The following is a 13712-nucleotide window of genomic DNA, read 5'->3' as shown; positions in this document are numbered from 1 at the left end:
CATCACTTCCTCTGCTCTGTCCCAGTGGTCAGAACACTCCCGCTCCTGTGCCACGTGTGCCTCCTGGAACATGTGATCAGTATTTTGCTTTGCACCCACCTGAAGCCACATTTTACTTCTTAAGGGGAAAACTGCCTGGAAATGTAGATGAACAGAGGTCTCGGTCTAGTGCAATCCACGCTGCAGAGGGGAAGTCTGTTCACTGAGACAGTGTTACCAATATCAGAAATGGGGGCTCAGTCTCCCCAAAAAGGTTGAGATTTTCCTCCGCACGCGCAGGGTAGAACTTCTCCAGTGACAACTTTGCTGTGGGAACTGAAGGACATTCGAGGCCCTGTGAGCCTAATTCCTGAAAGAGTGCAGGGTGTTTTAAGTGAAAAGCAGGGAAGGCACTAGAGGTGTCAAGAAGATTTATCCTTTTCTCAGTTGTTTGCCCTTTTCCTAGTTAAAGATGAAGTCACTGGTTCACCCTTATTATTGTGACCTATTACTCAAGTATTGGTTTCTCAGCGACAATGTCCTGAAAATCTCATCTTTACCCACAGAGTAAAATGATGAGGTCACACTCTCCCCCTCCTCTCTCCTTGACACCCTGTATACTTACAACAGGATATGGGTGTCTGGTTCACCCCAATTTTCTTGAATTTATAGCCACAGAAAGTCTCCATAGGTGTGTTACTAAATTTGAGCTTTCGCCTACTGATCTGTCTGATGTTAATTTATTCATCTTTCCAGTCTCATAAAAAACAAGGTGGGATGGGATGGGGGAACTGGCTTCTGGGTTCTAACAGTAGCCCAGTCTTTCTTCAGACTATCCTAACAAATAGCCTTCATGCAGGCCTCTGTTTCAAAAGAGAATCTGGCAAAGCACTGCAAGAACTCCTGTGGGGAAGGAAGATCTAACTCATGTCCTAGAGCCTCACTAAAATGCAGAATTAAGAATGCAAATAAGCCTGTAGGCAAGTAGTCAGAACTGAAAGTATTGTGTTATCTTAAAACCAGTTGAAATACAAGAGAGCCTTTGTTTTGATGTCCAGGTCCTGTATCAACCCAATCTATCTTTTTTTTTTTTTAATTATTACAAAAGTTTATTTTTACATCATTTTGCACATTTCTTTTTTCCATCTTGATTGTAATCCCTGTGGGTTTGCCATCACCAAATCACCCAACCCAATCTATCTTTAAAAGCCTAGAGACAAGAAATAAGCCTGGGCCAATAGTAGTTTATAACGGAGCAAAAAATTGAGAAAGTCAGTGGAGAGTTATTGAGATTGTATTGGGTGACCCTAGCATGTGAACCCCTGAAATATTTCCTAATCAAACTTTGTAAAATCAGAAATTTAATATACTGTAGATATTGTTAATTTAGCTCCATGATGGCTCGGTGTATCTTTTCTGAACAGCCAGATTTTCGCATAGAATCAGACAGGTATCTAAAGTAGAATCTTGATGTAGCTCTTCCCCTATCACAGCCAAGGTTGCCGGAGTTTTCAGGATACCCATGAGAGATGCTGTGAAGGGGATCACTTAGTGAGATGTAGGCCAGTGAGGGCAAAGGAAGCACTTCCCAGCAGCAGGAAGGGCATATGGCTCCGTGGGCTGGGGCAAGCATCCAGTTTGGGTGACTCGGGCTACTTGCCCACAGTGTAATCAATACTTTGTTGCCCTCTAGCCAAAAAATATTGAGGTAAACCGGACCTCTTAACACTTGAGCTGGTCACTAACCAAGCTGATGGAGGAATTGTAGAACTTATTATCTACAGGACAGCTTGGCCATTCTGTAGAAAATAGCAGATGATACTGTGGAATTAGTGACTGCTTTGAAATAGCACTGTCTGAAATAAAGGACGCGATGCTTTTTCCTATTTATCTGCAAATTAAAGATTAAAATCAAGCTGTTGTTTTTAAGAGTAGATCCAGTGTAACTTGCCTAAGTTCAGGCTTCGTTTTCCAAATCATATTTTTATGATCCATAGGCGAGTTTTCGCGATCCTTTTTAACACACATTTACTCTTGAACGTCTTGAACGTAATGTTACTTGCAAGTGTAATTGTAATGAGTTTGGTTATAGTATGCTCTTTCCTTTAAAAGAGAACATGATTCCCTGTAGGGAAATTCAGGTAATTTGCAGTCACACTAATCTCCACTACACTGAAATGTTAAATACTTGGCTTTTCTCCATGCATTTGCCTTTCTCTTCTCTACAATTGCTATCTCCTACTCTTTAATTCGATGCTGAGCACTTGAATGATGTTTTCTTTTCTCCTTCTACTCTTCGACTCCAGGATTAAGTTACAGTCAGAACTGTTCCTTTGAGACACCTCTTTATTTCCCCCTTCTCATCCTGATCAATTCATGAGTAGTTTTCAATTGGTCTGCCCTTTTCATTGCCTGTTGCTAATATTTCATACAGATCTCATTTCAAAAACTACCAATAGAGCCTTAGTAAAAGTGACAGCAAATTCCTGTTGAAATGTGCTGCTTTTATTGAGTTTTACAGGGTCATAGATAAGAAAGGCCATCCAATTCATGTAAATCACCAATGCTTAAGGGCAGTCCATGCCTTCTAGGTGATCTGAACCAAGCCTGTGAGTCATCCAGTTCTCTCCCAGTATGAAAAATGTAAAACCTAAGGCATGCCATAAAATTATGCACACAACCATGGCCTCCCTTCAGTCTGTAGCTCAGTTAAACACTCTACACTACCAAGACCCACCTACTCCAGGGACCATGCCCTTCGCCCCCATCCTGACCCTCCCCCCAGCCCCACCCAGAACTCCACTTGTTTACAGGAACTGGGGCAGGATGCTAATAACCTCAGGACCTTACCAGATCAGACATCCCCATGATGGCAGTGGAGTGGAGTGCAAAAAATAAGCGCAAAAAGACCCATGTCAAAGCTGTCTAGTACAAAAGAAATCATCTGTTTGAACCACTGGAGCCCTATTCCAGGCCTGTGAAAGCAGCTTTTCCTCCCCAAAAAGAATCCTATAGCCTGAGGCTCGGGCATAAGCTGCCCTCTGAGTGAGAGTTCACCAGCCTTCTCCATTGCTTCATCAACAAGGAAAGTTTCTGCTGCTTCTGCCTGATTCAGTTTGTTTTATGGAAGCAAACTATTCGAAGTAGGGACAGAACCAGACAGGGGCTTGGACCCAAAGACTGGTGACACCCTCACTTATAGACATGGGCTGTAAGTTGCAGGTGAGGACCAGAACCTGACAGTCTCCTAAAAGCCCTGCTGGCCACCTCCATGCTTGGCATGCTGATATTCAACGTGGGAAGATTGAAGTGTTCATGCCCATTTAATGTGTGTGCTCAGGTGGCCTTGAACTGCCACTATCATCATTTCCCTGGTGAGGCGCAGAAGCCTCACCCACTTGCCCTGGGCCATACTTCTCAGCCCAGCTGCCCTGACTTCTCTCCCAACTCCCCTTTCCTCATTCATGATCACAGGTGACACTCTGTAGCTGTCTGCGTCTTAACTGCCTTAGCTGTGAAAAGGGCAGACACATCACATGCCCCAGGGAGTCAGTGAAGATTTGGAATGGGCTAATGCCCTGCAGGGACACAGAAGAAGGCCCAGCAAGTAGTCAGGCCCTGCTAGCTTTTAGCTAGTCTGGTATCTATGTAATCTGACAACCAACTTCCTTGAAAACAGCTGCAATTCTCATAAAATATAATTAGTGAGCAGAGCCCATTGAAAAAAGGAGTAAAGTTGGAGCCACATCAAAACCCCCTGACTTTGGATTTTGGTTTTAGTTTTTGGTATTGATTTGATGTCTGAACAAAATACTTTCCACGTTTTGTTTTGTTTTGTTTTGTTTTGTTTTTTCATTTTAAAAATGGCTAGAATGCTTTCGGCCATGTTTACATTCTTCTAGAGGCTGCTTAATTTTCAAAGGTTATCACTGAAATGTGTTTGATGGTGGCTCTCATATGATGGAGCACACAGGGTTTGGGGCAGAGTCCTGGGTGTGTCCTACCCCAGCCCCTCTACACTTTGACTGTGAGTGCCTCGATTTGCTGCCTTAGAGAAGAATGATAACCCCTGTCTGGTCGATATTCAGGTGAGAACTCCCTGAGGTAGGGGATATAATCAGCTGAGTAGGGGATCCCAGTTAAATACCTTCAGAAATTTTTTGTGAAGAAAGTGTTACAGGGCAGAGAGAGATGGGCACCCCTGAGCCCCCAAACCTACCTACTCTGAATAGGTTCTGCCATCCACCACATCAAGACGAGACATGTAAGACCTTTAATGGAAAAGAACTTTAATACAATTAATGTGCAATACAGAAAAGACAAAGAATATAGCTTCTAAATCAAACACCCATCCCCTCATAGGTAAAAGTCTACCCAGAAGGGATTGGCCCAAAGCAAGGCCTAAAAACCTACCACAAGTCTAAAGCACCCATGAAAAACATATTTTTATATATATATATGAAAATTTTCCTTTAAACTCCCATCATTGCAAATACCCTCAATCCTTTCATCAGCTAGTACACATCTCTCAGAAGTGAGTGTGTCTGTGAGAGTGAGATTTCTCTTCTTTCCCTACTACCCATGCCAAAATGTTCTTCAGTAGTCACTGTGTATCCGAAACCAGGCCATACAGAATATTCCAGCGAAAAATTAAGCATTGCTTCATATTTTACCAGTCATTCTTAAGTCAGGCATCCATTTAAAAATGTATAAATGGTTGCTCTTAAATAAAAATTTGCATCATCATGATTTTAATAATTTCTATTACCAGAGAAGATTCCCTTACTCAATGGAATTGGTGCTTTGGACAGGAATCTCTATGTCATTATGAGGAAGATGAGGAAGGACCCTTTTGCTCAGATCCTACACATGAGAGACATCATAGTTTCAAAACCCCTCTCTCCTTGGGGAGCACTTTTGTGGTTTGGGTCTCTCTTTTTTTTTCTTAAGATTTATTTATGCATATAAAACTGGGGTATTGGCCAGAGGTGCAGGGCGGTGAGAGGCTTCACCAGAGACAGAGTGGGGAGCAGAACAGACCGACTGACAAAGTACACTGTTGAGGGGAGCAGCGGGCTGGTCGGGAGAGGTCTGCCGCATCCTGTGGGTCATCTCCAGGGCGGGGATTGAACTCATACTAAAGTGGCTTTAGCTTCTCAGTACTGTGCTTGAACCTGCTGCGCCACCAGGGAAGGCCCAGGTTTGGGTCTCTTTTGAAAAATATTTGACAAATATTGAACCCCTGAAATTGGTGCAATTGGGGGAAAAAATCAGGAAAAAAAATGAAAATGCCATCCTTACTCTCAGAGGGCTTATATTCCAAGTGAGAATATAAGATATATAGATACAAATGATTTACAAGGGTCAAGACTCCCTTTTACAGTGGTGGGAGTCAAAGGGGTACCATCAGGCTCGATCAACTTGTTATCGCTGACCTTCAGTCTTGAATGTTTTCTCTGTTGGCTTTTTCTGTGTTTTATAATCTGTAACATTTTCCCTGAAATTTTTATCACAAAGATGTGGCTCAGATCTGGCTTAGATTGTTCATCATTGTCCCCATCTGTAAATCAGGTGACTATCAAAATTATGTAAATCCTCCATAGCAACCAAATGGAAGATTATAATCAAATAAGTATCTGCTTGTCTCTATATTGATAAGGAAATGCAGAGCTCTGAAACACAGTTCTGGAGCTGAGCTCCAGCTGCAGAGCAGTGTTGCCTCTGCAGAGCCAGACCACGCTCCCATTTGGGGGCAGCTCTGGAATTACTTTTTCATTCACTGAGGAAATGCCTCCTTTGAATCCTTCACCCTTGGAAGGATACAGTGGTAAGCAAGATAAAGCCCTTGTTCACTTAGAGCTTCTGCCATAGAGGGCAAGACAAACAGCAAATAGCCATGGAATAAAAATTCAGGTGTTGAAAGCCACGAGGGAAGAAAGTCATTTGTGGGGGATACAAGGTGCTGGGTATAGTGTGTAGATAAGAGTACTTAAAACCTTTAAAAAGCTTTGGGGCGGAAATCCACCTAAAGTAACAGTGGCACCTGACCCAGCGGGGAAGTCACCCTCCAAAAGTGCTTCAGGGCAAATCTGGCAGGAAGGAGATGACACCATTTGGGTCCTCACATGCCCCACTTAACTCAGGAAGAGACCCAAAAGCAGAGACACAGAGACAACAAAAAGAGAAGTGATGTATTTACATGTGGAGTTAGAAAAGGAAGCGCCTAGAGAAAGGGGTCTCCTCTGCCCACCCATAGATGGAGTCAGCTGGGCAGAGACCAAGGTGCAATCAGAAATCACCTTCCCACCCCCCCATGTCTCACCAAAAGGAGTGGCCCTCTGTGCTCAATCTTGCTCAAGTCTACATGGACAAGGTGGCTCCACTTCACTCCTGTTTCCCCCAGGCCCCTCTCAGGGAATTGGGGGGAGTCCAGAAAGCCCCACTTTTTATCATTGAGTGGTCTTTAAGCACCACACAGTGGCTCCAAGTTTTCCCCTCACTCTTCCTCTTACAAAAGTAAAGATAATTTCACATACTCATGAAAGAATAGTAGCCTCATCATTGGGTCTATGTTATATCTCAGACCAATTATTTGACACATACACGAAATCCTATTTTTTTTAATTTTCTTAAAGCTTTAACTCTATTTGAACTTTCAAAGAATCAAGAATGGTAACCTCAAAATACTCCTTGTTGAGTGTTGTCAAGTCTTATGACTATTTCTGGTGAAATAAAATACTGATCTAAGTCATTGGTTTATTTTTCTTGTCGCTCTTAGAAGCTAGGTCTCCTCATTCTATAGATTGGTAGATTGAGGCAAAGGGAAGCTAAGTAATTTGTCCAAACTCATCTGTCCCATGCAGATGATGTCAACTGGACTTGGATTGTCATTCTTTCTTTCCCCACCCCCCAAAAATTTATTGAGTAGTCATTTTGCTGCATTAACCTGTCACAAATTATGTCTATCGATGAAACCAACCTACCCAAAAAGTACTAGTGAATGTGAGATATTACTATGTACTTATGTGATGAGGTGTACAAAGCTTAATACAAGGGGGAGGGGAGAGAGGGCAGCTTGATCGGTGTTATTGGAACTGGATTTGACTTGAGGCTAAAAAATGTTGAATCTAAACTTATTTTTCCACCCTGTTCATATAAGAAGCAGTTGTTGAAACTGGAATGGTTAGCCTGGAGAAGAGAAGACTCAGGGAGGGATTTGATAACTGTCTACAAATATTTGAAGAACTGTCATGTGGAAAAGAAATTAGATTTGTTCTATATGCCCCTGGGTGTGGGAGTGATGGGAAGAGTTCACACAACATAAGGTAGAATTTTCCAGCAAAATCAGGAACACTCAGGTGCTCTCTGAAAACTGATGGGTAGGATCGGAGAGGCAGTAGCCTCCCAGTCTAGTAGGATGCCTTCTGAGTGACATCTTGTACAAGGAAGTTGAGAGGAAGATGGGTGGATGGATTGTGTGGACCTAAAGATCTCTTCTGAAGCAGAGAATGTTATTACTTCATCAGTGATAAATGGAATGTCTATGAATACCAAACTGCTTATGACACTCCTATCCCTTTACAGTGTTTTCTGCTCTTAGAATTTTTGGATATCAAATCTTCAACTCTGCGTGTTACTTCTGGTGCTTAATTGATAATAAATAAGCCTCTCAAGTTGCACTTTATTTCTTGTTTGCTCTTTCTAGGTCTCCAGCCATTCACCAACTACAGCTTCACTCTTACAGCTTGTACATCTGCTGGAAGTGCTTCAAGTGAGCCTTTTCTAGGTCAGACACCACAGGCAGCCCCTCAAGGTAATTAAAAAATACCCATGATCTGGGAGAAGTTTTCATGTGGCATTTAAAAGTGAACTTTATAAGCTCTTTCCTAGCAAACAAGGAGGAAGGAACAAAGTTAACAGGTAAAAATAAAATAGCATTCTAGGTCACCCTCCTTCCAGTTTGGTTACCTCCCAAGGTAAATTGTGCTTTCATTTCTATAAGCCTTTTATAAACTTCGCTTTCTGTAAAAAATAAAAAATAAAAATACATATTTGAATAGAAGATTCCTCAGAAAGATAAGCCTTTAATATTTCTAATATGCCTCATGTATAACAAACACCATGCTCACCTCTGAGATTGACTAAGGTATCTGCCACACCCAAGAATTTGCACTCAAGTAGAAGTGATGGGGCAAGCCCCAAAGCTATCGGAAGAGCATCAGAAATGTGACAATAAAAAAAAAAAAAATGAACAGAATTCTTAGGTTCTTCTGAGGAGAGTAAGATTACCCCATATGGACATTCAAAAAGATGCTACCGGCAGATGCCTTCAGACTGGGCCATAACAATCAAGAGTTTTAACAAAGCAACAGTGGATATGATGTACAGTCACATGCAGCTTGAGGACATGCAGAAATACGTCACCTTGGAGGGAAGGTGAGCAAGGTTGACTACATTTAAAGTGAATTCCCCACATCAAAGAGATTTCATTGCCGTAAAAGGATACTGCCACACTGCCCAAGGAGCCATGTACCAGGATGTTTCCGGAAGCAGGTCTGTGTTTGTTTAATGTCAAATGGAACCAATCGAAGTGTCCAGGGTAGGGGAATCACTGTGTAAGTTCAAGTAGAGCCACATATGGACTTGTATGTAGCCCTTTAAAAGAATGGGATGAGCATACCTCTAAAAAGGAAGTTATAGACCACATGAATGTATAGTAGCTTTAATGTATAAAAACTCCCATAGAAAATGAGACTTATTTCTATATGTAAATATGTAGGAAATTCTGGAAGCATACACACTACTGATAACCATGCTCACCTTTGGGCTGGGAAGTGGTGTGGATGGTATCATATACCTTCAAGTGCTCAGAAGCTTTTATTAATCCTTATTATCTACCTGTTTTCCTTGTGGGGAAACAGAGGCATAAATAAGTTTCTTAAAACAGAAATATAATGTTAATTACCATTGTAGAGTCCTCAACAGTGTGTCCATTACTCCTCTAATGGAAGGTATTGCTGTATCTCGGAATATTAGACCTGAACTTCCTACCAGTAAATGGGGAATAAAATGGAAAATTCCGCATATGGTGCATATGGCTCCTCACCAGGAATTCACTAATGATGTTTTCTATATAAAGAATGTTTCATGTCAAAAAGCATAGTGCTCCTTTGAAAGGAAGAAACCAGCAGTGGATTTTTTGGAAAGGTAAACTATCAAATGGATACTTTGATGATAATGGATAATTTTTAAAGGATCTATCAACCAGGCTTGGCTGAAATTCAGGACTGATAACATAATAGGATCTCTTGTTCTACTTTACTCATTGGATCCATATATTTAAATTCTTAGAAAATATGCAGCTATTTTCCCACTTTTCTCAACAAGATTTCTTGAAAGGGCTCAGTTTTCATGACGTAAAAATTATAGCTTTCAACAGTGCAGAGAGTATGAGATGAGAAATGTTATCTTTGATTTCTTTTTTTAACCTTATGTACCTCTTCTTTAACCCAAATAACTGTGCTGAGGAATAATAAAATAAATGAACTTTTCTCTGTAAAAGAAATATGGATTTAGAAGCCATCTTCTGGCTAGGTAGGTGCCATTTGTGAGCTCTCTGTTACTTGGGCTCACAAGTAATAATATCAAGTCTATTGTTTACTGTAAAGAGAACACAGACAGATGTCATTTTAAATTAGTAGCCCAAATATATCTAGTTCTACAGTGCCTGTTTCCATGAATTGAACACAGTTTGAACATTTAATATTTGAATGTCCTGTGCTAATACAGAGAACATAAGAGAAACCATCCTTTGCTCTTCTTGTTTCTTTCTTGTTTTTAATCTTAAAAAAAAAAAAAGTTCATGCACATTACAACCTCACTGATAAACTGGACATAATTCTCTACAATTTTGTCCTCATAGAAAATTGTGTACCCTTAGTCAAATAGTGGAAAGAGTTTGAATTGGATTACTGCTCTCTCTTAGAACTGGTGCCAAGCTCTAATTCATTTTAGAGTTCAATCATGCAAAATTGCAGGCTGCTTTCCCCAGCATTGATAATGTGGAAAAGAAGACCCAACTTCCTCAGTTTCACTCCAGATTCTGTTCTCTGCTCTGCTTTTAACTGTTGATGCTCTCTTAGATTTTTCTACCACCACCCCCACTTTGTACTTTTAACCCACAGTTTCCCTTGGAGACCTCATGTACTGACTTTAATTCCTAATTCAAGCTGAGAGCAATTTTTACAGCCCCCACAAAGACTGCACTCTTAGATTCAAGACCTCTGTATCCACTGGTCTACTGGGTGTTTATATCTGGGTGTTTTTAAAATAATTCAACCTCTATATTTCAACACTTCAAATCCCCAGCTTGCTTTTCCTCCTCTTACCCTTTCTCAAATATCCACCTCATCACCTAAGCCCTGAAATTGACATTCTCATGGATTCTCTTTTAGTTAGATTATACATAGATTATAGTATCAGTCTTGATAATATCTTATTGATGTTTTAGACAGTAATATTAGTTATAAATGAAAATATTATTTTTATTAATGTTTAATCTTAAGGATTTTTTTAATGTTTCCTACTTTCCTGCTGGTATTACCTGAGTTGAAACCCCTATAATTTCCCTGAATCTTAAATTATCTCCCTACTTCTAGTCATTCTTGCTCTCTCTCAAATCCCCCATCCCAATTCATCTTTCCCTTTTACCAAAGTAGGCACATCTCAAGTCGTCAGTCACCTCCAGAAAATCCTACATCCTTGTAGGAAAGAAAAAAATTGACATCTTAGTAAAGCATAATAGAGCCCTCAAGTTTATTTTTTTAAAGATTTATTTATTTATGCATACAGAACTGGGGTGTAGGCCAGAGGTGCAGGGGCAGTGAGAGGATTCACCAGAAACAGAGTGGGGAGCAGAACAGGCCAACGGACAAGTACCCTGCTGAGGGGAGCAGCGGGCAGGTCAGGAGAGGTCTGCCGCACCATGTAGTTCACCCCCCGGATCAGGGATCAAACTCATGCTGAAGTGGCTTTAGCTTCTTAGTGCTGTGCTTTAACCCACTGCACCATCAGGAAGGGCCCTAGCCCTCAAATTTTTACTGCTGCCCAAGAAGAACTGTCAAGTCTTCAGGTTGTTCCAAGAAACATTTAATGCACTGGCCATAGTGAGGGACTTCCCATTCCAGCAAGCTTCCCCCTAACTCCAGGACTTCAGCCTAGATTTCTGTCCCCTACATCTTCATTCCATGAGCTCCTACTTTTTCAAGACTTAGCTCACAGATTTCCCCTTCTGTGACTCTCCCCTCTGACCACCCCCACTGCCATTCATCTCTCTCTTTCTCCCAGTCTTTGAGAGTTCAAATAGAATACTGTGCTTCCCTTTTCTATGATGAAAATACAGATTCAACAATCCAGCTAAATTTGTTTATATTCATCTTTATCCACCAGGATGCTATGCCATTGATTGGTAAGGACTAGATCTTTGTCCCACATCAACAATACCTAAAACAATTGCATCGAGTGTCACATGAAAAAAATTAACAAATAGTCAGTGGTCCAGAATTTAATGTTGTCCTGACATCCATTAATTCCACCAGCATCCAGGAGAAAGTTAATCATGATAAATGTTGAGGGTTTTTTCCCTATTTGAATAAAGGTATAGAGGGGCATAAGGAATGGGTCATATTACATGACACTCAAGATAAATATAAACACACCAGTACATGGTACCTTTTACTGGGAAGCTATTATTGCAAGAGATCCACTTAGATTTCCTTCTGAACTTCCCCTCTGATACCTTTCCACATGTTTACCTGTTCTTGCTCTACCTCCCAGCCCCCTTCTAGATTACTTCCCCTCAGGACACCTACCGCTTTCCCTTGACCTGCCTCAACTCTGCCCTTTATTATATAAAACAGGTTTTCTGATGCAATCAGTGACAGATTTGGGACAGGGCAGATTCTCCCCCTGGAACATAATTAGGCATCTCACCGATGTTACTCTAGAAAAGATTTCTTGTGGCTACCTTAATAAAAGTGTCTCTATATCATTATGCAAGTAAAAAACACTGCACTTACTCATGCTTTATACATTTCAAATTCATCATATAAATCACTGATGGATTCAACAGATGTTATCAACAGGAACAGAGCTGTCACCAGCTTCTATGTCCATGAACCTCAACTTTGATTGAAAAAGTGAAGCAAGCCCAAAACATCAGCTCCTCCATGTCCACGGGCAATAATGACTGGTTCAAATTGGAAACTAAGCAATAGCCTTTCTAGTGAGTACCTTGGTGATTATTAATGCAACCTTCCAAGTGAAAATAACATGACTGCAGGAAGCAGATTATGAATGAAACCTTTATGCTTTATATCTGAAATCAACAAATTAATGTCATCTTTAAGTCAGAACATTAATTAGGTAAGCATCTAGCAGCTGTTGGCAGACAAACCCAGACATAAATGTATTCCATGATTTGTAGATTTTTTTATGTGTCTAACAGAGAAGAGCTTTCAGAACAACATGGACTATTTTCTTCCCAGAAATAAGTGTTCCTTAGAAAAACCACCAAGTTTGAGCCATTTTGAAATTTATCTTGATTCTTTCGGGATGCTAATAAATTGAATTTGAAGGTCCTGAATTTTTTTCTTAGAAAAAAACTGTTGAAATCTTAACATTTTATTTAGGAACTTATACCAGAGATACAATCAACCAAAAATTATTGGCTAGGGAAGGCTAGTAATGAAATGAGTTTTTAAAAGCTGGAGTGTTATAATGTCTATGCAAAGAGTACCTAGATCACAGTATGAAATGGTAGGCTTGATCTTTCTCATCATTAGGTTTTTCACCAATATGTTTGTGCACCTATAAAGTGCTTAAAATTTTGACCTTGAATTACAGTTATTTGTGTACATGTTTACTTTTTATGTGCCATGGTAAACTCCTTGAAAGAATGAGCCACATCTTTGAAATTTCCTAGAACTGCCTAGGGTTCTTAACATAGTACTTTTTAGCAGTTATATTTACAGTAAAAGCACTCATTCAACATTTATTAGGCATGTGCTATGCATAAAGATACATTGACAAATAAGACAGAGACTGCCCCAAACCTCATGGAGCTGACTTTGTATTGAAACAGGAGAAAGGAGTATAAAAATAGAGATAATATCAAAGACAGATGTTTATGATCTAATTGATGTTAAGAGGGAAAGAAAAAGGTATATTACCAAGGGGAATGCACTTAGGATCCCTTTAGATAGATTTAATGTTATATTTAGGGAAGGTGGTCAAATAAGACCTTCCTGATGAGGTACTATTTACATACAAACTAATCTTTGAGAATAAAATGTGAAAATGCCATGGTGTCAGGAACTAAAATTTTCCAGACAGTGCAAGTGCAGAAGCTGGATGTAGGAAAGAGCTTAAAGCATTCTAGGAAGAGATAAGGGTCTGAGGTGGTTGGAGCTTCGTGAATGTTGAAGCAAATTGTGTCAGAGCTTGAAAAATGTAGGACCATCAATCATAAGGAAGTAGAATCATTATATGAATAAATTCAGAAGGGCTGTATATTTTATGAAGATTATGCTAGCTTATGCATATATATTACATATTTTTATAAAGATTAAGAAAAATAATAGAAAAAGGCAAGATTCAAAACACAGAGACCAGTTTAGAGAGGCTAACAGAAGTCCATAAGAGAAAAGAGTGACTTGGTTCAGGTGAGACCATAA

At 40.2% G+C, this 13712-nt stretch overlaps 1 protein-coding gene across 1 annotated transcript in view; it reads left to right on the top strand.

Moving 5' to 3' along the window:
• The window catches only part of USH2A (Usher syndrome 2A (autosomal recessive, mild)), a 589735-nt gene that overhangs the window by 475132 nt on the left and 100891 nt on the right, over positions 1-13712 (top strand). The window contains 1 exon segment of the mRNA XM_004685238.1: positions 7685-7792. Within this exon segment, the coding sequence (XP_004685295.1) occupies positions 7685-7792 (108 nt within the window).

The sequence above is a fragment of the Condylura cristata genome, unplaced genomic scaffold, assembly GCF_000260355.1.
Source record: "Condylura cristata isolate star-nosed mole 26May11 unplaced genomic scaffold, ConCri1.0 scaffold00018, whole genome shotgun sequence".
Classification (NCBI taxonomy): Eukaryota; Metazoa; Chordata; class Mammalia; order Eulipotyphla; family Talpidae; genus Condylura; species Condylura cristata.
This window is presented reverse-complemented; position numbering and strand designations above follow the sequence as displayed.